At 39.1% G+C, this 26279-nt stretch overlaps 1 protein-coding gene across 4 annotated transcripts in view; it reads left to right on the top strand.

Annotated features, from left to right (window-relative positions):
* The first annotated feature begins 9142 nt into the window (after positions 1-9142).
* topaz1 (testis and ovary specific TOPAZ 1) overlaps positions 9143-26279 on the top strand; it is a 29452-nt gene continuing 12315 nt past the window's right edge. For 3 of the 4 annotated variants that reach the window (XM_034309681.2, XM_026947027.3, XM_026947030.3), the window contains exons 1-11: positions 9143-10281; positions 15468-17733; positions 22294-22358; positions 22621-22712; positions 22848-22956; positions 23393-23445; positions 23537-23623; positions 23708-23771; positions 24374-24525; positions 24818-24910; positions 26022-26137. In XM_034309681.2, the coding sequence (XP_034165572.2) occupies positions 9612-10281; positions 15468-17733; positions 22294-22358; positions 22621-22712; positions 22848-22956; positions 23393-23445; positions 23537-23623; positions 23708-23771; positions 24374-24525; positions 24818-24910; positions 26022-26137 (3767 nt within the window). In that variant the 5' untranslated portion in view covers positions 9143-9611. The remainder of the gene's footprint in view (positions 10282-15467; positions 17734-22293; positions 22359-22620; positions 22713-22847; positions 22957-23392; positions 23446-23536; positions 23624-23707; positions 23772-24373; positions 24526-24817; positions 24911-26021; positions 26138-26279) is intronic. The other variant, XM_026947029.3, reaches the window with a different exon arrangement.

Raw genomic sequence — 26279 nt, 5'->3', positions numbered from 1 at the left:
TACATATAAATAGATATTTAGATATCTACCAGGAAGTGGATTGGCTTCACTAAATTGCATGTTAATGTGTGTCTTGACCTGAATTTGTGAATATATATTTATAAATCCTGAATATAAAGTTATAATTCTGAATATATAAATGCATATCTGAACATATAGTTATAACTCTGAATATGTAAATGAAAATCTGAATATATAGTTATAACTCTGAATATATAAATGCAAATCTGAATATATATTGTCTACATCTCAATATAAATATATATTAATGATCAGGCATGTCAGTAGACAGATGTATTGAATTTTTTTATGAAAACAGTAGGTCTATACATCTTGTATACATTTATCAATGCAAATACTGTACTATTATATAATTATTTTAAGTGCACATCACTTATCCTAACCAAAGGGGGTATGTTCCTCTACTTTACCAAAGCCTGGCCATAGTGCCAAAGGGTCCTCACAGTCTGTTAGCAGTGTTAGTGCTATGTAGCTTTTCTGCAGAATTCGGCATGACTGAGAGGGAAATTGTCAACAATTTGTTGACGAACAATGATTTTATTGAGACAAAAACAAAAACTGATTACACCAAGCATGTTTATTGGTTTAGTCAAATATGGAAAAATTAAGAGCTTGTCTATCAATATGCCTGATAAAATGTATTAATATTTTTATAATATTCTGATTTACATTTACATATTCAGAGTTATAACTATGTAATCAGATTTACATTTATATATTTGGATTTATATTTATATATTAAGAGTTATAACAATATATTTCGATTTACATTTATATATTCATGATTTACATTTATATATTCAGAGTTATAATTATATATTCGGATTTACATTTATATATTCAGGATTATAACTTTATAATTATATTTCTGATTTCATGTAACTATTTCCTGTTTGACACATATACATACCGATCAGCCATAACATTAAAACTACTGACCAGTGAAGTGAATAACAAAGATTATATCAATGGCGCCTGTCAAGGGATGGGATATATTAGGTAGCAAAGTGAACAGTCAGTTCTCAAAGCTGATGTATTGGAAGCAGGAAGAATGTGCAAACATAAGGATCTGAGTGAAGGGCCAAACTGTGATGGCTAGACAACTGAGTCAGAGCATCTCCAAAATGGCAGGTCTTTGTGGAGTGTTCCCAGCATGCAGCGGTTAGTACCTACCAAAGGTGTCCAAGGAAGGACAACTGGTGAACCGGCAACAGGGTCCTGGGTGCCTAAGGCTCATTGATGCGTGTGGGGAGTGAAGGCTAACCCGTCAGGTCTGATCCCAGTAGCTGAAGAGCTACTGTAGCAAAATTGCTCAAAAAGTTAATGCTGGCTCTGACAGAAAGGTTTCAGAACACACAGTGCATCGCAGCTTGCTACATATGGGACTGCGTAGCTGTCAGAGTGTCCATGCTGACCCCTGTCCACTGCCGAAAGCACCTACAGTGGGCAAGTGAGCATCAGAACTGGACCAAGGACCAATGGAAGAAAGTGGCCTGGTCTGATGAGTCACATTTTCTTTTACATTATATGGATGGCCAGGTGTGTGCGCGTCACTTACCTCTGGAAGAGATGGCACCAGGATGCACTATGGGAAGAAGGCAAACCAACGGAGGCAGTGTGATGCTCTGGGCAACTTTCTGCCAGGAAACCTTGGGTCCTGGCATTCATGTGGATGTTACTTTCACACGTACCACCTACATAAATATTGTTGCAGACCAAGTACACTCCTTCATGGAAACGGTATTCCATAATGGCAGTGTCCTCTTTCAGCAGGATAAGCACCCTGCTACACTGCAAAAATTGTTCAGGAATGGTTTGAGGAACATGACAAAGAGTTCAAGATGTTGACTTGGCCTCCAAATTCCCCAGATATCAGTCCGATCAAGCATCTGTGGGATGTGCTGGACAAACAAGTCTGATCCATGGAGGCCCCACCTCGCAACGTACAGGACTTAAAGGATGTGCTGATAATATCTTTGTGCTGATAATATCTTTGTGCCATTCAGAGGTCATGTGGAGTCTGTATATATATATTTTCCAATGTATCTTTCCGGCTTCAGTGAATCACACTGTAGGAGCTAAATGAATCGAGTTGCATAAACATCACCCTGTATTTTCCACTTTTAGGTATAAACACCCCACACTGCATATTCACTAAAGCAAATGTGCAAACTGGACAACATGTGAATTTTTGCTTACTTGAAAAATGCAAGCTTCCATAGACCCTGCATATAATCAGCTTACGTATTTTTTTTTGTGGGTGTAATCAAGTTTGTAATCAAGTTTTCACATCTTTCTCCTCACACAAACAAACCTTTCAGATTATGTTAAATCAGGGACTGAGTGTGTATGTCAGTTTTAACACTGAAAAATGGCTGGAAAAAGTGAATTAGCTTACAAATTTTAGAGTGTAATAATTGTGCAATCAAATAAAATACAGTACTAGATATGTATGACTGTATGTCATTTGTTTAGGTGATTAGCAGTCAAGCTAGGTACTAAATACACTGCAATAGTGCATGATGTTTTCTTTTCTGGCGACACCTGTGTTACCAATGTGCACTTTCTAAAATTTTTTTTTTTTAGGATTCTTGATGATGGCAGTTGTTAGAATTCATTTTAATGTCTGTTTATCTGTGTTCAGCAAAAATGAGATCATAATAGCGTAATTAGAACAAGCAGCTCTGCATTTAAAGAAGCCCTTAATTTCCAAATGATTTTATTTGCAAACCATATATCGCCGTCCTTACTTAACCACTTAAGCAGATGAGTAAATGAGTTTAATAAAATGAAAATGTTTTCATTTCTATCACTCTGTAATGTCCCAAGGGTCATAGTATTTTAAACCTCTAAACCTCTTTCTCATCAAGCCTAATGATGAGCTGTGTTTCATGGCACACAGGGTGTATTGAGACGGTTGTTTTCTCAGAGAAATGAAACACAGCCACATAAAGACCGAAGGGGGAGCAGAGTCAGTGGTACACAGGCAAAGATGAAAGAAAATTCATAAATTGCCATCATCTTCCTAGACACAACTTACCGTCAGTGAGAGAAAGCGGTGATACATGAGAGCAGTCATACCTCTGATGAGAGCATTAGAAAAGCGCTTGTCTGCAGGCTTTGAATTATGAAAGCTCCCCCCAGTCGCCATGCACAACCCCCTCATGTCGAAGGCTGAAATCCCCACTCACGCCTGCAATTATTTCTTCCCCAAGGCTGTTTTTCCTTGGACTTGAGCCGTGGGGTGTGATCACAGTAAACACTCATGCTGTCGCTGCCAGGGTCTATTTGCAAAATAGATACTCTTGCATGGCTAGACTCAGAGGCAGAAAGGTAGCAAGGTACTTTTTCTTATGACTTCTATATTTCTTGTTTTCATTTGCAAGTTGCAGAGCAGACCTCCACACCCGATTGATTGCTCAAAAACCTGATGCAATTTCAGTGAAAGTCGTAGTGGAGCTTCTGAGGGACAAGTATGAAGATAGAGATGTAATTTGCTCTTTGTTTTACCATTAGTACTATACCAATATTCTTTAGCTGAAGTTAGCTGTTGTGTGCTGTGCTGACGTCACAGTGAGGCATTGTTATTGTTAGCACAGTCACAATGTCAAAAAAATCTCAAACATAAGGGATAGCATAATGTTTCCTTGTTAGCCTCTAACAACAAAATAGCTAGAACTTCTTTTTTCACTCAAGATTTTCCAGCAACGTTGGACTCAACGTTCCAGGATGCAACACCGCTATATGATGCAGTTGCGCTGAGTTAGACTCGGATCAACTCGTCAGTGATCTACAAGATTACGAGTGTAAGGACATTGATGGCTGTATTAGCATGAAAGTTGAAGTTTTGGAAGCCGATCTGTTTGAACAGGGTGTACAGATGATGACGTGAGAGTGCTGGACAGACTTTAAAACTAAAGCACTGCTGCATCGCTCTCTTTATATAGAGATGAAGCAAGGGCTAAATTCCACTGATGCCACTATCAGCAAGTGAAAACTGACTAACAGGTAGATGAAAGTTTTAACCAAAACAAGTCAGCTCAGAATTTCATTATAACATAAATCTTGGACACCACTTAAGATCACATAATAAAGATTAATTATACACATCATTCAGGATGGATTTTTAAGATCATGCTACACCAATATAGGAAAAAAATATTCCCATGTGCAATATGTTACTTGAAATTTGCTCCAGAATTTTTCTGTGCTAGCGACCAAAACTGAACTAGGCCAAAAGAACCAGGCCCTTAAACAGAAATGTGGCCAAAAATTAAATTTTAAGAGTCCACCAAAAATTTAGTAGATCAGCCAAAAGTGTTTTATGTCTAGAGTTTGCATTCAGTTTTGCACTGGAGCTACGAGGCTAATGTAGCCAGCAGGTCAACCATGTTTGCTTTTGCCTAGTTATCCTAGTTCATGTTTTATGAGTCTATTTGCATTGTTTGTGTTTTCATTAAAACTAAAATCTGCATTTATCACTTGCATCTACCTCCACCCTGCTTTATGTGACAAGTATAAGCTTCCCTTATTTGTTAGCTACATTTGCTTTGTAGCTGCTTTATAAACCTAAAGGAACAACCTTTATATGCCAGAATTAGCTGATTACATTTGGAATGAGAGACAAATTGTGTAAATTCCATTTCTGGTTAAACGATAACTTTTAAAAATGTATATGTTGGATGAAACCTGTTAATGCTGCATACACTTGGGCTATGCTGTAGGATTAAGGTAAATAATTCATTATCAAAACAAAACTAGTATAAAATGATGACATACTAGTGATCTGAATGCTGTTATCCCAGTTCAAATCCCAGGAGTGTGAAAAAGGCCACTTTCAGCTCAGCTATATGTCTGTCATTTTGGATAAAAGTGTCTGACAAATTAATATACAGTATATCAGTGTGATGCATGTTAAAAAAAAAACAACAACAAAATGTCCAAATCACATGTCTTTTGCCATCCTCTTTGTGCTTTGATTTAATAAATTAGTTTTTGGTGGTGGTCTCAGATATTTAGACCCTTGCTTGCCTGTTCATTCAATCACCTGCTCTTGATCTGATCATACAAACTTCATTCCCCATGGCTGTTCGAGTCACGTCTGATTGTGAGCACTGACCTGTTCGAGTCGAGCGCGAGCTGACCCGGAACAACACAGCACAAAAGAGACCCAATTTCTTCTCCAATACTGTGCAGATTAATCCTCACTGTGTGTACTGCTCGAATGATGAAACCCAAGCGGATGTCAGTGAGCCCTGCTACTACATTAGGGGTGTCTGAATGCATGTTGCTTTTATGGATTCTAGTTTCATGATAATATTGCTCTGCTTTGGGGTGGGGTATTTATATTTGCTGTCACGGTCTGGCTTCATTTATCCTTAGCAGGTCACTGCAAATCAATACAAAGTTCACCTGAAAGAACAACTTCATCCTATGATGAAACATTTCTATCCTGATGGGAGTGGTATTGCTATTGTTTCTATAGTAACAGCTCATTCACAGGGACTTGTATGATGGACGCCCCACATAAACGGATTTAATCGAATGCTCAGTGATATAGTGAAGTTTTCTGTAAGGAGATGTGTATATTGCAGTTCACAACATCACACATTAAACCTAAACTATAAACAGAGGGAAAGTATGACGTGTTATACTTTGATTAATACAAAAATGTAATTGTTGGAAAATTACTGTTTTTAAGTAGAATAAAACACTGTTATAGGAAAATAATAAACATCAGGGTGGCAACAGTAACTCCACTTCACATCAAGTTCCATTACAGCACCCTGTCATTGATTATTTTCCTAAAACAGCACTCCCCATCATGCTTTATTCCTTGAATAATTTGTACTGATATTGACAGATGAGCAGCACACAGGTTTTGAGCTGTGTAATACCTACAGGAACATGATGATGTCACAGGTGAAGGTGAAGGTCACATTGTGAGGTTATAGTGAATTCTGTTCCAATTTTGTGTCAGGGGGTCTGCGATTTTAAACACTTTGTTACAGTGGTGGAAATCACAACCTACCGCTATCAATGATATCAAATTTACTGTTTAGGTTTTCAAGTTATCAGCTTGTTGGGCTGGTCAGTAACTCAAAAAAAAAAAAAAAAAAGCCACAGTATTTATGTGAATAATAACAAAAAGTGAGTGGAAGGTTCAGCAATAAAAAGCTCTTTGGCCGAAATATTATTGTACACATTTAAATAATGAGCCAAAATTATCTGAATAGTTTTGAATGGTTGGATTGTGCTCGTAAAATGAATCTGTACTGAGGGATTCTATAGAGGCATATTATATACAGTATTATACCGAACTAAATTAACATTTCCAGTGTGAAGAAATAGTGACATCATGTGTTACAGTAAAGGAGAAGCAGTATTTCTTGCAGGTCCTTATCTATGGTCAATCCTATTAATTCATGAACAATGTCAGATTTGGAAACAAAGAACCAATTGAAACTCTAATCGCCTACTAGCCTAGTAGACTTTATCTTAGACTACTAACTAGCCATTTTTATGGGAAATTTTTTTAGCCTGAAGATTTAGTTCCCATGTGCTGTAATCACCTGGATAAAATGGTTGCGGTTTCACTGGTAGTCAGCAACTCCACTGCATCATGCAATGTGAATTGGAAAATATAACCAGCCTTCACTGATATCTTTGTGTATATTTGTACTCGTGAATTTCCGTGCAATTTTCAAATAAGCTGAAATAGGCAGCAACTCATTCAAACAAATATCAAATATCTGGTCTGACTCATGATGACATTTCAATGAAGCAAAGATGAATGTTAAGCCTTTGAGTAATAATCATTTTCAGTTAAAGTTATGTTACTTCTCATATGAAGATTCTGAAACTGGGTACATTGGGAATATCATGATTTTAATGGGCAAATAGTAAGTTTATTCATGACTGTTTAAATATATGATGTTATTATGAATGTGACTTAATTGCTTCTTTTTTTAAATTAATTATGTAGTTTGCATGTTTTTGTCATCCTTGCTCCTGGTTTTCTTTTCTGCTCTTTATAACTTGTCATTTTTTTGTAAACGCATGTCGGTTGCATTTAAATGATAATAATTAAAAAAAAAATGCTTTGAGTAATTCATCCACATATGGTAGTTCAAACATAACCTGCCTTTACCTGAAAGCTCTCAAAGCGATAGTAATTTTTACTCACTAAGCACAATTGATTCTTGAATCTGATTGGTCAGGAGGTATTGATTAATGTCAATTTTTAGCTCTGACAGTAGTGCAACTACAAATCAGGTTTACATGCACTCATTCTAATACGTAATTTTTTGTATAGCAATGACTTATGCAGGGACTCGTATTATAATAATAAACAGTTTAAACAAATGTGTTGTTATTTAACAAAGAAAAATCTACACTTATTGATATGGTGAAGCTTTCTGTTAGGAGATGTTAGGATTGTTAAAATTTATGGTGGGATTCTCCAGTGTCAGCGCTTTGTAATGGTCAGTAAGGTTTAACAGGAGAGTGATCAGGACAGAGGACTTTGCAGTTTCTTAGTAACATGACAAGCTGAATGTTTTTGCCTTATTAAGTTCAAGAGACAAAAAAAGAGAGCCTAGTGAGGGAACAACTGTTTATAGTGGCTATAACATAAGTGAGAACATCTCATGGACGTATCATAACATTAAATGTAGCTATCAAAACATGACATGTTATTCATTAACAAATTAAAAAATTTTAAATGTTGGCAAATTGCTGCGGGAGATGAGGAATAAAACACTTCGGGCCATGCTGTTATAGGAAAATAATCAGTTCCACTTTGCAATGGGCCACATCACACCACCCCATTGTGGATTATTTTCCTATAACAGCATGGCCTGTCACTTTTTATTTTTTTAATTAGATAAATAATAATTGAATAGAAGAAGAAAAAAATTGTTAAAAATGTATGATGTTATTATGAATGTCACATAATTATTTCTTTTTAATATAATTTGTATGTAGTTATGTGTGTTTGTCATCTTTTTTTCTTTTCTGCTCTGACACGTGCGGTGGGAATTCTCGAATCTGATTGGTCAGAAGGTGTGCATTATTTTTGTATAACAGTACATCTCGGACAGTAGTTCCAGCTGTTTCATGAACAATAGGTTAATAGTAATGTGCTTGTTCTAACATGTTTAGTAACAGCTCATAAACAGGGACTTGTAGGGCGGACACTCCACATAATCTAAGGCTAACAACAACCGGATTTTAAACAATGTGTTGTTTAACAAAGTAAAATGTATAATCGTTGATTTGACATTTTTTTAATAGACATTTATTTAACATTTATGGAAGGAGTCTCGGTTGCTAGTGCTTTGTAATAGTCAAAGTTTCCCACTTCAGGAAAGTCTGTGGGACAAAGGAGTTCACACTTTCCGTGTTTTTTTGATAAAATGACAGGCTGTGTTTTTGATAGGTGGAGAGAGATAGAGAGAGAGAGGGACTAGTGAGGGAATGACTGTTTATCGTTGCTATAACATTGGTGAGAACAGGAACTAACTTGTTTCTTGGACGTTCCACAGCATTAAATCTAACTATAAACTGTTAAAAGGTGCGATGTGTCGTTCATAAATAAAATAAACATTGCAATCGTTTACAAATCGCTGTAGTATAAGTGGAATAACTCACACCAGACCATGCTGTTAGACTATAATAATGCACTTCCAGGCGATAGTGCCACTCCCCTTGCGCGTTGTGCAGCATCACACCCTCCCCCCGTGTGCAATATTTTCGTCTTACAGCACGGTCTGTCATGTTATTCATTACATAACCTGTGTTTACCTGAAAGCTTGTTTTAATCAATGTATTAATTACAAAGTAATTTTAAAGCTGAAAGAAAAAAAAGACTTAACAATTATTCTTAAAAATTAGACTTAACAATTACAAGTTTTACTGACTTTAGGCCATCACATGCATTATAAGAGAATTCATCACTCCATGAGGAAAACAATTTAAAAACAATCTGTACAAGTTGAGTAAATACATTTTATTAAATGTTCCATAATTGTAGTTTATTGAGCCTACTGTCTGCCCGTTTTATTAAAACCATTCCACTCTAACCAATCGCCTTGTCACTGCGCACCATTGCGCATGCGCAAAACTTCCAGGCGCGGTTAGCTGTTATTAAATTGATTTAAGTCAGACGTTATATTTAATTCGGCGGAGGAAAATGTTCAGCAAATCAATTATTCATCATAAGTGTGGTATAAGAATCTTTCATTTTCTTTGCAAACACAATCTTTTTATTTGAGCAAATTAGTTTAAAGACACCACGGCCCCCACTGTATATAAATACGGTGTGACATCAGAGCTAGCTAGCTATATTAGCATAAATTAGCAAGACTGTGTCACACGACGCTAGCTATTTATATTAGTGCTAAAATTTAGCTAACTTTTGAACTGGCTATACAGGCTAACTGAGAATACTTAAATAGTTCTCGAGTTGTTCTGTTTTCCTGTTTTAGTTGTTGAAAAAAATCGTAAAAACGAGTTTCTGTGTTGTTAGTTTAGCAGGTAAGGTAAAGGTTGGTGCGCGAGCTGTGGTGTAGATAAGTTCAATAAAAGAAATGCAGCCCTCAAACGGAGGTTCCCGCATAAAATTGAACCGAAATGCGTTCAGGCTTGAGCAAGGCTCGGTGCCGAAACGACGACGCCTTGCCAGGTCGTCGGGGTCAGAGTGCACCGATCCCGTCGCTAACGTGCACGCGACCGGTTCACGTGCAGGATCTGCGCCGTGTGAACCGTCCCGCGCCCCATCAGGACCGCGAGAAGCGCATCAGCATGAACCGACACGTATGACAGCTATTCCGACGTGCGATACATCGGTGCATTCGAAAGAAGAGCCGCTCGAGCCGAGTCGGGCTCCGTGCACGCTCCGAGACTGCAGTAATACTACAACTACTCCTAATAATAATAATAATAATAACAATAACAGTGCGTCGCGGCGCAAACAAATCCGCTGCCATTTGCACCTGGCGCTGCGTTTTTGCGGCGGCGAGAAGTCCGCGAGGGACGCCGAGTCCGAGCAGAGCGTGTCGTGCACCGTGTCGCGTTATTTAAACGGAGACGTGCGAGTCGAGACGACAAGCGCGAGCGGGGACGCGATCGATCCGCATGCAGGATCTGCGGGAAAGTCAGTAGCTAATCAGGGTGTGAGCAAGTCCGGGGTTAAAACGGAAAAAATACGACTAGGGGCTCCTGAGAAGAAAGATGGACGAGCTGCTCATCTAAGACCAAGTAAGAATAGGTTAAACACTTTTTTTTTTCGGGGGGGTGTTTGAACGGTGTTTTTTTGTTTTTTTGGACTTCCAGTAGCACACAGATACACAAAGGCAAACTGGACTTTGTTGCTGGAGTGGTACCATCACCCTTCTACCTGGGGAAGTGCCATGTGATGTAATTAGTAATTAATTAGTACAGCTTTAAAGGTACATCCCCAATATGTTTGAATTTCCATGTGAAAGATACATACTAAAGGTACAACCTCAGCGAGAAGGAAAGATACAGTTTGGTATCTTTAATTCTGAGAGTGTAGGTGCACTTAGACTTGATCTTTTACCAAGGAAAGTACCTTTAATTAGTTTTTAGCGGGCTTTCACACTTGTCAGTTTACTGAGTCTGAATCCAAGTGAAATTAATACTGTTGCTTCATTTGCTATTTGGTTTGTTTTATTTTCACACTGCACATGATTAATTGAAGAACAACAACAAAAAAAAACTTGTCAGAGGTGCAATGTAGGGCTGAAAACGTACTCGTAAATCTTGTTCGTCCATCAGTCTTACTTATTCTCATTGGAAAAAAAAGATAAACAAACCTTTCATGAGTGTGCACAGAAATCTAAAAAAAAAAAAATCACCTGAGCACAGAGAACATGGAGCCAGCGCTAAATAAATGCCGAGGTAATTTGTATAAACAACTAGTTTCAAACATTTAGTGTGTCACATTAAGCATTTTTCTCTTTTTGTTTGTTGGTCCAAATATTCAGAGCACGTGGTGTTTCAGCAGAGCTACAGCTCTGTCCTTTGGATCAATTTAGCAGCTCACGTCTACAAAAATGCTGCAGCCCAAAACACATTGTGTTCGGGTCACGCCCTGCGGTCTGGGCAATTCAGTGACGCATTACTTTCTCACTGCGAATCAAACCACGCTAGAGTTCAGTTGGAAGCAGAGAGACCACCTCGCTCAGATGCTTTCCGTTGTTTAAGTCCTTATCCGAGAGTGCTTGCTGTATTCTCTCCTGCCTAAAGAACCACACCAAGGGGAAAAACACAAAATGGACAAAACAGAGTAAACGCTGCATGTGCGAAAGCACCCTTACTAGTGGTAGTGGCCCTTAAGGTCCAGTCATGTACCTTAAATTATTTTTGAAGGTTTCCAGTAAAAGGTGCATACCCCTTGATGGTCCCAACCTAGCGACAAGGAAAAGCATGGTTTGGTACCTTTACTACTAAGCGTGCATTAGAACATTGCTGTAAGACATTTTAGGCTGAAATGTAATTCAGCTGTAATTCAGCCCTAAGACATCACTAAAGCACTGTGTACAATACACAGCAATGACACTACATCAAACACACTATCACTTTGGGCCCAGTGTCACAACCTAACACAAAACACAAGCCCCTTAATCCTCAACTGCCCAGTTGTGTAAATGAGATAATTGTAAGTCGCTCTGGATAAGGGCGTTTGCCAAATGCCGTAAATGTAAAATTTTCTACGTACACGTGCCACACCGAGCCGCATTTTCAACTGTAGTTCCTACCTACTAGGAACTAATAGTAGTAGTGCTTGATTCAGGGGGATGGGGGGGAAGGAATAAAAATAAAAATGTAAAACAATCTCACCTTAAACTTGTATAGAGACAGTATGAAGAAAAATAAAGCTCGGAAGCAAATAGCAAAGATCATTGGTGTCTCTGGATAGTGTTTGTAGCTAGTACAGTTAGCTTATGCTGCTAATATGAATACGCCTGGCACCTAACATGCACATTTTCACATTTTGGGCATGACACTCTCTTTTTTTTTTCAACGGAGCTGGACAGACAGTGCACGCTCACATGCGACAACAATGGCCCTCTCTCCACACCCCCAAAAGAGACAAACTACAAGGGACACAAGCAGCTTGTGGCTCGCTAGTGTGAATGTTGGGTGAGCCAGTAGGAACAAGTTGATCTTGTTGGATTCTGCATAGATAGTTTTGCCTGTTGTAAGTTTCCCACAAAAATCATCAGGATCTGTGTTATCTATACTGTATGATGTCATGGAATAAGACCTTCAGTGGAGTCTTTGTGTCTCATCACCTGCTTCAGCTCGACTGTAAAGGATTTTGCTGTCTACCATACTCTCAGCTCTCCCTCCATCCCCACACCCCTTTCCAAGGCTGGTGGTATACATCAAATGATGAAAGAACTAAAAAGAACTTGGTGTACCTTTTTCTAGGACACTTTGCAAAGGGTGCAGAATGACTTCGAGAGGGCTGTGAGCTGAGCAGACTTCATAACATCCCAGTGTTGGCAGGTTGCTTTTGCCGCAGACAAAAGGTCATTGTATTTTAATACAACCTTTTTAAAGTGTGACAGTGCATTTCGCAATACTAGCACTGTATAGGGTTTGATAGGTGCACAGGCATGACAACCCCGGCTTGACAACTGAAAAGTAAACAAAAAAAAACAACAACAACAAAAACAGCAGGTGGTGAAAGACACAGAATTGCTGCAGAGATAGATGTGTTGATTTATTTTGCAGAACAAAACAGATAAGTGATGAAGAAAGAGCTGCCATGTTTGTTTGCCATTATCCATGTTTATGCAGCTGGACATATGATTGCCTCCCAAATGTGATATAGTGTAGTTGAAATTTGAAATGTGTACATGTTACAGCACAGTATTGTGGCCCTCGTGGAAGAGAAAAACATGCTGATATAAGCGAAAGTGTTAATGTATCAGTAAACTTTAGATCAATTTTTTTTTAACTAAAAGGAGCAGAAGCTATGAGTGGCTACTAGTTATTCAAGTGCATGTCTGTTGTGAACAGTCTGAGTCGAATGATAGTACATTCAAAGTGTTGCCATGTCGTGGGCAACAATTTCTTGTTTACCAGTCTCATTCTGCAACTTGTATATGCTTTGTGTGATTGATCTAAACCAATTTATTATTGGTTTTACTAGTTGACTAGGGAATCACCATGTGCTCAAAGAATGCCAAACTATGATGGAAAATAGCTGACAACTATTTTGTTTAACAAGTCATTAAGTCCATATTTTTGTTTGATAAGTAACATTAATGTATTAGAGTGGACTGTCATTTGTGTTGGTGATGGTTGCTCATGTGCTTCTGTATGTTGTGTGTGTGAAAGGTGAGAGCTTTCAGGAGACTTACAGAATGTAGCAGTATTGTGGATTTGCTTGACTGACTACTAATGCAGTAATTTGTTGTCATCTTTGCAATTGGAAGTTACTAGCTAGCAGCCAGACTCAAAGAGTAGTTACTATCCATTCATATATTCTCTAGGATAGGAGAAAGTTTACTAGGTCTGTCTGGTTCTTCTCTTTCGTTAGTGCCTCTCACCCTGACCCTAAGCTGTGTTCATGTCATGGCCATATTAGAAACGATGTAGTTTTCTCTAAATGAAATGATGAATAAAATGCAATTTAAAAAAAAAAATTGGAAAATGTACAGTTGAGGCCAATGGTTTACATACACCCAGGCTAAACACAGTTTTTCACCTCCTCCACAAGTCTGGTTCTTCCTTAGGAGCAATTTCCAAATAACAGAAGTTAACACATACATATGTACAAACAATTTTCTGCAAATATAAAAATCTTGCGACCACACAGACACTGAATTTTTCAGGAAAGAGGCTCAAATGAGCTCCCAGGGGTGAACGAACTTGGGTCCAAAATTTTCAGCTGAACCCCAAGACCACAGCAAAGCAGCTGGTGAAGGAGTCGGAGGGATCAGCTACCAAAGTATGTGCATCCACTATTAAGAGCGTACTACTTCATAATGGCGTGAAAGGCTATTGTGCAAGGAAGAAGTCCCTATTCTAAGCCTGGCATTAAAAAGCAGACTTAAGTTTGCAGGTGATTACCAGACTTTTGGAGGAGTATTCCCTGGTCAGATGGTACAAAATCGAACTGTTTGGTCATAATGATCAGCGCTATGTATGTTGGGAATGGATAAGTCTTTAAATCCAAAGGATATCGTCCTGTGATGCATTGGCATGGTAGCATCATGTTGCGGGGATGTTTTCCTGGAAAAGGGACTGGTGTACAAATAGATTATAGAGGATTATCTAGAAATACTGAAGCCAAACCTCAAGCCAGGAAGTTAAAACTTGGTTGCAACTGGGTCTTCCAGCAGGACAATCCAGGGAATGAACCTAAATCCTACTTCCAAAGTACTAGAGTGGCCATTACAAACCCTGACCTGAATCCTACAGAAAATTTGTGGACTGAAAAAGTGTGTCTGGGATCTAAACACTAGATCTCTGTAGATCACTGTTTTTAGCTACTGCTAAAAGACGAGAGTAAGCTTGTGAGTGGCTGCTAATTATTCAAGCATAGGTCAGTTACAAACAGTCTGAGGCAAATGTAAGTACGTTCAAAGTGTTGTCACACATCATTGGAAATGTTATTTTGAAATGATTAATTTTTATGAAAATAAAGTATATACCTTAATTGACTTAACACAGGAAATGTATGGTAACATGAAATGTGTGGAGGTGGGAAAAATTGAGTTGGAATGTCTTTAGCTTAGGAGTATGTAAACTGTTGGCCTCAACTGTGCTCGTCAGTATACCTGGACACAGCCCCAAAGTATCACGTAGGTGTGGGCAACACTAGGAATCTACCCCCTTTGTGGAAAAGATGTAGTAATGTATTCTAGATTTTAACACAGAGGTGCAAATGAAATTTATTTTCTAAATCTGATTTTTAGACTGTGTGTTTGCCTCTAAATTGACCCACTCCATGACATTTACATGCATATACCCATTATGCAGGTATGCATACACTGAGTAGTGTGGGACAGGTGAAAAATACTACCAACAGGGAGAATTTGCTGTGGATTACATTTTATATAAGCACAACATTCAGTTACAGTTCTGAACATATTTGTTGCAGATGAATGTGACAAAAGTAATAGTTTGTAAACTAAGAAACAATAAAGCCCTATGACGCAGCCTCCTTTATTGGCAGACATCACACTTCAACACACCTATGTGCCACTATAACAGACCACTGGGCTGTTTTTACCTCATAAGGTACTCTAACACAGCTCTAGACCTCTGTTAAACTTGTATTACTTTCCTTGGTAGTACAACCGTTTTGTTTCATATTCAGGGTTGCTTTGATGTTGGTGGATGACATAGGACATATGCATGAAATCTTTATCCATTCCCCGATGACTGTCTGTGTCTTATTTCAGATTTTAATAGGAAAGCTGGACTGAGGAAACACTTTGGTTCAATCTCAAGACTTGGTTCAGGGAGACAAGTCAAACGATCTGTTAAAAATGCATGCTGTGCCTTGTGTGGTGATGTAAAATATACCCCTCCTGCTCGTAAAAAAAACGCTCATGTCTATAAAGATGGATCAAGACGCCCGAGCCGGCCAAGAAGGCTGGAACGGACCATGGTTCATCCTGTGGCACGGGCTAAGATGACAACCAGGCTGATTATCTGGTTCAGGAGGCACCTCAAGGTGAAACTCTGTGATGTAGCCCATGTGTTTGATGTGACCTCACGTGACTTCTCGTGCATTTTGCCAGCGGTGCTGCTGCAAAAGAGGAAGCACAAAAGAGTGAAATGCTTCAGCAAAGAATTCAAGTCACTGATGCGCCTTGATTCTCAAGGCAGTGGGAACTGTGGGAAGTGGATTGGCAATCAATCCTGGGAGGTGTGTACTCCAACCAATAGCTGTGCTTCTCTCTCATCAGGTAATCAAGTTTTGGGATTTTCTGTTGGCGAGCGCATTTTGGATGTAGCAGAAGATATTGAGGGGTGGTCTGAGTCTTCGGATAAACAGATTTTGAGGATGCCAGACTGTGAGAGAATGAGACTGTCCTCTGTTGGGGGGACTGCATGTGTACCCTTAAAACTTGGGGAGGTTCAGCATTTTGTTGAGACTGCTGGTTATGGGGCAGAAGGGTCAAGAGAAGTTCAGGAGGTCAAAGCTGCTTCAGTACGCCGTGTGCCCCCTTTGTTACTACGACGTGTTCATGCCTGCAATGGCTTTTCTTCCTCTGAACTCTTTCAACATGTGGATTTAGCTGACAACTTTACAGTTAGAGAGGTAGACACAAATGACAGTTGTCTGGTGGAGAATGGATTGAATGATAGCTCAGTGGGGGATGCTAACTCCTGCCAGAGAACCACTGCTTATATGTTGCGGCCCCGCTTATCCTGTGCCCGCACTTACAGGTCTTGGCCCTTTCCCAGACACGGTCCTCCTTGTGAAATGAAGGGATCCATCCGTACTGGCCCTCGATGGATTGTGACCATGGAGGCTTCAGAAGGCACAAAAAATGTGAGCAATAACATGCAAATGGATTTCAATACAAGTTCTGAAGGCACAGTTGGGAAGAACACGAATGAAAACCTTATAGGTTTCGAACCACACGGTAGGAGTGTTGTGGTTCAAAATAGCCAAGGGCAACTACAATTTACAGCACAGAGTGACGGTGTTCTGGCCTCTCCAACTCTTGAGGAGACTTCAAAAGATCAATCAGAATTCCAGAAAAATCCAGGAAAAGTTTCGACATCAGATAGTAGTCAGGGGGAACTCTTCAAGCATTCCTGCAGTGTGTTTCAGCAGAACCCATCTAGTCTTGGTTTTGTACATGAAAATGATTCTCAGGCTATGGATATTCGTTCCCCAAAAGTCATGAATAGTGGCAAGCTAAATGTGATTCCTGCTGAGTCAATCAGTGCTGTGGACACCGAGTCTGATGATCTTGGTGATTCCTCCATGAATAGGACACAGAGTTCCAAGTCAAGTAAGTGTCTTCAGGATAATGAGAATGGTACAGAGGCTACAACCTTCCGTCTTCCAGATCCCCTTCCAGACCTCCAACAAAGTGCTTTTCAAACTTTGTCATGTATTGTACATTCCAGAGAAGAACCACAGACCCCCACTGTGAAGGTACCTTCCAGTGTGGAACCAAAGCACACTTCCTCAGTGATGGTACATCCCAAAGAGAAGCAGACGTCTGATAAAACTGCTGACCAAAACACTTCATCCCCAACCTGCTTTGGAGGCAGTAGCTGGGACACACCCTTTAAATCCATGACAAACAGAGACTCCATTTCCTCTAGTGGGGAAGAAATCAGTAGCCCGTCTCCTGCCGAAAGACCTGAGGAATGTGACGCAGAATATTTATTGCTACAAGACGAGATGTGTGAGATTGGCAAGGCTAACAGAAGTCCTTCACCTCTTCCTGCCACAGAGGGCTCAGTGGTTACTGGTGACGACCTGGATGTTGTGCGAGCTTACGAGGATGATGCAATTGTGCTCGATGTCATTCAAGATGACCCAGATCTCTTTGGGGCCATTGTTATGGGTACATCAGGAAATTCAGCCTCAAAAGCCAATCCAGCTGCAGTTCAGAGGGGAAAGAACATGTGCATGCAGACTGACCAGGCAACCTTGGTCAGAAAACCCAACAGGATAGTCTGGGGCTTAGAGTCAGAAAGGTATGTAGGTGTGTATAATCAGGCACATTTCTTGTATTTCATGAACTTAACACAGACTGAACCTTAAGATTTTAAGAGGTTTTTTTGAGATACGGAGCATCAGGTTTTGACATTCCAGCTAGCAAAACTCCCCCATGAGCCCCACTTCCCAGTTATTTGTGAGCTTGTGCTCCCCCCCATTTCACATTAATGAACTAAAAAAAAAAAAGTTGAGAACTTGGCATCAGTGCGTCTTTCAAGTGAAGAGCTCAAAATATCTGCGTGCCTGTTAGTCATTTTGGATTTATATGCCTATTGGTTCATCAAATTTTTTTATTAGGGGAAAAAAGCTGATTGCGCTTTTGGCGTATTTTTTGCATTCCACTGTTAAAATACGAAGCTCCTGTGCCAAATGTGCAAAGGTTGGAACGTCTGAAATGATCATTTAAATATTTATTTATTTATTTATTTTTGCTCTTCTGTGTGTACAGAGCATAAATATTAATTGGCCTTTGCTTCTCTTGTGTATTCATCTTAGGTAATGCTTCTAAATATAACGTTATAATACCACTGTTACACTTAAGATAGAGCTTATTTTAGAAACACATAAAGTTTTTTTTATAGCGTGTCCCAAAAGTCTCCATACATTAACACTTGTTAGCAAAATGTCCTCCAAAATTTTTCATATTTAGTTTATATTATATAATTTTTTCAGATAGCCTTTAAGAATGGCTTTGACAAAAGACAAACATATTGAAATCATTCTCATGGATGGATCGGTCGCAAGGTTGCAATGGAATTTAATAGGAAACGTGGCAGACACATCACACACGACACTGTTGCCAAACTTATTAACAAATTCGAAAAGACTGGTGGCGTTGCGGACCAACCAAGAAGTGGACGTCCACAAACATCCGCTGAAGAAGGCATAACCGATGTGGTACTGGCATACGTAGTCCCCCGTGTATGGAGACTTTTGGGACACCCTGTGTATATATATATATATATATATATATATATATATATATATATATATATATATATATATATATATATATATATACATACACACACATACCAGCCATATCAGCCATAACATTAAAACCACTGACAGGTGAATTGAATAACATTGATTATCTCGTCACAATGGCACCTGTCAAGTGGTTGGATATATTAGGCAGCAAGTGAACAGTCAGTTCTCAAAATTGATGTGTCGGAAGCAGGAAAAATGGGCAAGAGTAAGGATCTGAGTGACTTTGTCAAGGACCAGATTGTGAGGGCTAGACCACTGGGTCAGAGCATCTCCAAAATGGCAGGTCTTCTGGGGTGTTCCCGGTATTACAGAGGTTAGAACCTACCAAAAGTGGTCTAAGGAAGGACAACTGGTGAACCGGCAACAGGGTCATGGGTGCCTAAGGCTCGTTGACGTGCATGGGGAACAAAGGCTAGCCTGTCTGCTCCGATCCCACAGAAGAGCTACTGTAGCACAAATTGCTCAAAAAGTTAATGCTCGCTATGATAGAAAGGTGTCAGTACACACAGTGCATCGCAGCTTGCTGAGTATAGGTCTACATAGTCACAGACCGATCAGAGTCCCCATGCTGACTCCTGTCCACGGCCAAAAGCGCCTACAATGGGCACATGAGCATCAGAACTAGACAATGGAGCAATGGAAGAAGGTGGCCTGGTTTCATGTTTTCTTTTACATCATGTGGACAGTCTGGTATGTGTGCGTTGCTTACCTGGGGAAGAGATGGCAACAGGATAGACAATTGGAAGAAGGCGAGCCAACGGAGGCAGTGTAATTCTCTGGGCAATGTTCTGCTGGAAAACCTTGGATCCTAGCATTCATGTGGATGTTACTTTGACATGTACCACCTACCTAAACACTGTTGCAGACCAAGTACACCTTTTCATGGCATCTGTATTCCCTAATGGCAGTGGCCTCTTTCAGCAGGCCAGTGCACCCTGCCACACTGCAAAAATTATTCAGGAATGGTTTGAGGTACATGATAAAGTTCAAGATATTGATTTGGCCTTCTATATACACAGATCAGCTATAACATTAAAGCCACCTGCCTAATATTGTGTCCCCCTTGTGCCCCCAAAACAGCTCTGACCTGTTGAGGCATGGACTTCACAAGACCGCTGAAGGTGTGCTGTGGTATCTGACACCAAGACGTTAGCAGCAGATCCTAATTCCTGTAGGTTGCGAGGTGGGCCCTCCATGGATTGGACTTGTTTGTCCAGCACATCCCACAGATTGGCTTGAGATCTGGGGAATTTGGAGGCTAAGTCAACACCTTGAACCCATTTTGCCTGCTTCCAACCCACTGACTGTTCACTTGCTGCCTAATGTGTCCCACTCTTTGACAGGTGCCTTTATAATGAGATAATCAATGTTATTCACCTTCTGTCAGTGGTTTTAATGTTTATATACAGTACATGCACAGTCAGGTCCATAAGTCTTTGGACTGTGACACAATTTTCATAATTTTTCCTCTGTACACCACAACAGTGGATTTGAAATGAAGCAATCAAGATGTGATTCAAGTGTAGATTTCAGCTTTAATTTAAGGGAATTAACAAATATTGCATTAACCGTTTAGGAATTTACAGCCATTTTGTCCCTCAATTTTCACAGGCTCAAAAGTAATTGGACAAACTAACAATCATAAATATTAGGATTATTTTTAATACATGGATGCAGATCCTTTGCAATCAATGACCGCCTTAAATCTGGAACCCATGGACATCACCAAATGCTGAGTTTCCTCCCTTGAGATGCTTTGCCAGGCTTTTACTGCAGCTGCCTTCAGTTGCTGCTTGTTTGTGAGTCTTTCTGCTTTCAGTCTTCAGTAAGTGAAAAACATGCTCAATTGGGTTGAGGTCATTTGACATTTAAGAACACTTAATTTCTTTGCCTTAACAAGCCCTTGGTTTGCTTTCACAGTATGTTTTGGGTCATTATCCATCTGTACTTGGAAGTACCATTTTTGCAATTTTGCAACATTTGACTGAATCCGAGCAGTATAGCTTTATACACTTCAGAATTCATCCTGCTACTTCTATCAGCAGTCACATCATCAATAAACACCAGTGACCCAGTTCCATTGAAAGCCATACATGCCCATGCCATAACACTGCCTCCACATGTTTGAAAGATGATGTGGTAGGCTTTGGATCATGAGCCCTTCCTTTCCTTCTCCATACTCTTCTCTTCCCATCATTCTGGTACAAATTAATCTTGCATCAGAACTGGGCATGTTTTTTTTTTTTTTTTTTTGAGGTTTTTTTTTTTTTTGAGGTTTTTTAGCAAATCTAATCTGGACTTTGTTCTTGAATATTACCAGTGGTTTGCATCTTGAGATAAACTGTCTGCATTTACATTCATGAAGGCGTCTTTTGATTGCAGATTTTGTCAATGATATGCCCAGTTCCTCCAGAGTATTCTTGACTTGGCTAGATTTTGTGATTGAGTTTTTCTTCAACAAGGAAAGAATTCCATGATCATCCACTTTAGTTGTCTTCCATGGCCTTGCAGGCCTTTTGGTGTTGCTGAGCTCGCCAGTGCATTCCTTCTTTTTAAGGATGTACCAAATTGTTGATTTGGCCACTCCTAAAGATAGGTCTGTTTTGTTTTTTCAGCCTAATGATGGTCTCCTTCGCTTGCATCGCTGCATATTGAAAGTTCCCATGAACAGCTAATCAATGCAAATTCAGTGCTTGGAATCAACTTTGGATCTTTTATCTCCTTAATTTGCGTGGTGGAAATTCACCTGAGAAATCTACCAAACCCTTGAATATGCTCAAGCAAATATTGTATTCAATGAGCAATTGTTCACGAGCCCGGGTAGTCACTCTTACCTTACCAAACATACCTTACCTCAGAGTGCAATGAGGGACATCGGACTGCACATGGATATACACACACAGATATATATAAGAAAGCGAGAAAGACTGCTTTGTGATAAGAGTATAAAGCAAGTCTCTTGACAGACTAACACACACACACATGTCCTTGGGAAAGATACATAAGTTTATAAAAATCACCACATTTGTCATAAAATAACGAGGAAACAGGCCACACCTGGCCATGAAACAACTAATCAGTCAATTGTCCAATTACTTTTGAGGCTGTGAAAATTGAGGAATTCTGTAAAAATGTAATTCCTAAACAGTTAATGCAATATTTTTGTTAAACACCTTTGAATTAAAGTACTGTACTTCAATCACATCTTGATTTCTTCATTTCAGATGTGATTCTGGTGGAGTACAGAGGCAAAATTACGAAAATTGTGTCACTGTCCAAATACTTATGGACTTGACTAATAGATATATATATATATATTTATATGTATATTATATATATGTATATGTATGTATATATCTTATACAAACTCTTTAAAATATTACACCATAAGTATCTCAAAATAACAACATGGTAGAATAAATTTTCCCATGATGATTGTTTATACATTTAACTTGTTTTGGACAGTACCTCATGATACTGAGTTTGTGATTAGCTAATATTTGAATGTCGCTTGAATAAATCTTGAATATTTTATATTTCTCCTAAAGTCCCAGGAAAAATGTTCAGACTGCCGGTGATGTCCATTTGGAGAATCATGATGGTTTTTGCAGAGGTCTGTGACCCTTAAGTGTTTCCCATTAACTTGAATAAAACAGTGGTGCACTACTCTAGTCTTGGAGGGATGGAATCCAGCATATTGTGATGATTTCCTTTCAGGACTGGAGTTGTGCACCCCTAGAATAAAAGCTTTATGATTTATAAGAGCCAAAAATTAAGATGTGTTCAACAGTTGTAGACTGCAGCAGAAAATACTGGTGCTGAAGATTTAGAAATTAGATTTTGAAATGGATTTTGTGTTTTTCTCAATCACTCAGGGGAGGCTAATGAACTGGCTAAGGGCTCCAAAAGTCAGCCGACGTTTGGTATAAAGTGGCTCCCGGTTAACCCATTAGTCAAGCAAGAGCAGGTCAGTGCAAGGTGGTACTGTGGCAGCACCTACATTGTTCATCCAGTTTTTTGCTTAAAGGACTGGTATTCTGAAGATCAGCACATTACAAATGCTGGTAATGGTGTAAGCGTTTGGAGTCGTGTTTCCTTTCAGATGGTTCCAGATTGTAATAATAACCTGGATGAGAAAAAAAGTACCGATCTGAATGTCAACACAGTGAATACTGGATTGACATGGCTGGTGGATGATGCACGCAATAATGGTGGGTCCTCAGAATGTTGTGAATAATCACATGCCATGGATGTCCATAGACACACACTCATATATACAACTTCTATCCAGAACCTTGCAAGCCTTAGCTTGGCTTCACAGTTTTCAGCAGCACATGCTGTTTCTATATACATTTAGATAATAATGTTGTAAAGTAATGGTATAATAAGGCATACTGGGATAATAAGGCATACTGGGATGCCGGTGTTGCAGATATCTGATACCTTACCCATGACATATAACCAGAAATTTTGGATGTATTTCAACATAAAACACTGGGTAGCAATATTGATTTTTTTTTTTTTTTTTTTAATTTTGATTTAACTTGAGGATACCTATAGACACCTTGTCCATCCCTTAACATATATGTAGGTGTAATGTAGTGTTTTACATCACATTAAATACAATGCCTTGTCACTATTGTGCAGTTCATACTACTGCTGGGAAAGATATCAACGTTGTGAGACCATTAACATCTTCTGTGAGTAACTAGTCCACTAAAGAAAAAAAAAAAATACTACATCCTGATAATCTGTGCAGGAATCTCTGAATCTGGTGCTTTCTTTTACCAGTATTGCTGGTACTACTTCAGTGAGCATCACTCATGCTTGCGGAATGTGTGCTGGTTCCTTCATGTGCCCAGGGATGAGGATGAAAAGGTGTGTGTTTGAATGAAAGAGTTAAAAACCATGTAAATGTATAGTTAATTGATCTCCAAGATAATCTGCTTGATTCTGGTACAGTTTTGCATGGATATTGTGCAGAAGTTCTGTCGTGTTGGAAGTCCTCCAATTGTCCAGCGAGCAGGTGAGAGATGAGCACTATTAAAGCTATGTGCACAATGTTTAGTGCTTCACACTCCCACACAGGGAGACTGAATCCTGCTTTAACGTACTGATGAGTCACACTAAGACGCTTCATGGAGTCGCTGTCACCACAACAAAATTTACTGCCGCCCGTTCAAATACGCCTTCAATGGGATGCATGGCAGACACAGATCAACACACACTGATGCTCTGCAAATGAATCAGCATGGCAGTAGGCCTGTCTAGTAGTTTCTTCCTGGTCTGTTGGTCCAGGAAAAGATACCTGAAATGTACAGAGTAGAGCACTGAAACATCACATAATGACTTTACAGGGAGTTAAAGTCAAATAAATGCACATATTTTAAATATATAAAATGCGTTTATGTAACACTATGTATGTAAAGGTCAAATTGAGATGGTTTGTGCAGTATCTTACAAGAAAATATCACAATGCATCTAATAATTGGCTATTTTTTCCCCCATCACCTTTACTGACATCTTTTAGGAACCACTGTGTTACTGTGTTTTTGTCTGTGTGAAACTTGTGCTCCAGTGTGATAGAGGTCATCGATCTTTCTCACTCTCTCTCTGTGTTTTCTCCAGTGGAGGTTTTTGTTGCTTATTACAGGACCAATTCTCCTGGTGTGAGTTTCAGTCAGAACATCACGAACCAGTTGCTCTCATCTCTGCTCAACCTGGCACTGCTCAGGGACCTGGTGTCAGTTATAAACACACTCCTCACACACAAGAGAATGGTGAGTATGGATGAGTAAATGAGAGTGTAAATTACATACTTCCTGGTAATGGAACTTATTCCCAAATTAACAATTAAGAATGTTATTTAAATGTCAGCGGTGAATTAATTTGGCAAATTTAAAGGAATTCTCTGTTTTCATATACAAACATCACTGGCATGTTCGGAGAACACATTTTTTGAAAGAGCAATATTATGTGCAGTGTATCTTCTTGCTTAACAGTCTTTACAATATGAACAATATAAAAATGCTTGAAATTAGCTACTGATTGTGTGTGTCTGTGTGTGATCAGCCTCCTCTTGAATTTGTGATGGCACTTTATGAACATGTTCGGGATAGAGGAATCCTAAATTTTGTACCGGAGCTCATACTTCTCACGTCAAAGGTGATATACACACATGGATTTCATCAACGTGTCATGTTTTATCAGTGTGGTGTTAAGCAAAGATGACTGAAGCGCAGTTAAGCTCAAGTGCAACCAAGCTTTTTGTCATTTATTGAGTTTAAAGCACTTACTCAGGCACTTTCTAAATTGGGAATAATTCATGGTTCAATTTTATGTTCAATTTCAACGATCAAGGCTTGCTCTTTAACAGTTTAACAATTTTTTTTTTTATTGGAGATTGGAAGGGCGTTATCGGGACCACCAGCTTTCTTGGACCTGACAACCATAAAGCATTTTGTGCGGGAGCTTCGCATTTTAAAATCTCAATACGCTAGTACAAGGTATCATATAAAATATAAGCCAAGTGCGTGGTCCTATTTTTCCATAAATAAAACCAGTACATGAGCCATCAATAAATGAACGTAGAAGCTGAATATATAGTATGCTTTGAACTCTTTGGTATTAACTGATACCCCTGGAAGCTGTGCCCCATCTGACAGTAATGTTTTGGTCGGTGCTCTAATGTCAAGTAGATTTTTTCGCTTGTAAAATGCACTGATGTGGTGCCCTTGCTTTCTATCAAGGTAAATGGAGAACATTTTGAGTTTATCAACGAGAAATAAAATGCGTTAAATGTATGCCTGACTTAACATTAAAGTGGAGCATACATTAGTTAATAATTATTTAATTATTTTTATTAGGGATGCCACTGAAAAATGTTTGGCCAAAAATGACAAGAAAGAGAAAAGGCTGAAATTTTTAGCAGAAATAAATAAATAAGCCGACAGTGAAAGTGTCAAATTTAATATTTGAAAACAATTTTAATGGTAAGGAAATAAAGTGATAAAAAAAAAAGCTGCTTGTTTCTTTGCTGTCTTGTACTCGGACGTGTACAAACAATTTGAGCTCATATCAACTGTGAAAATGTCTGCCGTGAGGAGCCAATTAATATTAAACAAGAGATTTGTGAAAGGACTATTGAAAATATAATGCCTGACTGAATGACTGTGTTAATGAACGGAGAAACGTTGTGTACTGCTGGCACTCCTGTTTGGCTAAACTAGCCTTTGGAGAAGCGGTGAATATTGACACTGTTCACGTGTATGTATAGATTACAGAGGTGGGGGGTGTGTTCAGTGTTGAGCAGTGCGAGATGATGCAGCTTCATCTTGAGTCTTTGCACGTACCCAGACATCAAATGGACATTTTTTGCGCAGTAAAATGCAGGTGGGTCTTTTCCACACACTTGCCTACTTAATGTTGTTTTAAGTACCTTTACAATTTATAGAACATTAAATTTAAAATGTAAGTTGTATTAATTTTGCTGAATTAACAACTGAAATAATTAGAAACCATAATTCTGCAGTAG

Source organism: Pangasianodon hypophthalmus, chromosome 13, assembly GCF_027358585.1.
Source record: "Pangasianodon hypophthalmus isolate fPanHyp1 chromosome 13, fPanHyp1.pri, whole genome shotgun sequence".
NCBI classification, from domain to species: Eukaryota; Metazoa; Chordata; class Actinopteri; order Siluriformes; family Pangasiidae; genus Pangasianodon; species Pangasianodon hypophthalmus.
This window is presented reverse-complemented; position numbering and strand designations above follow the sequence as displayed.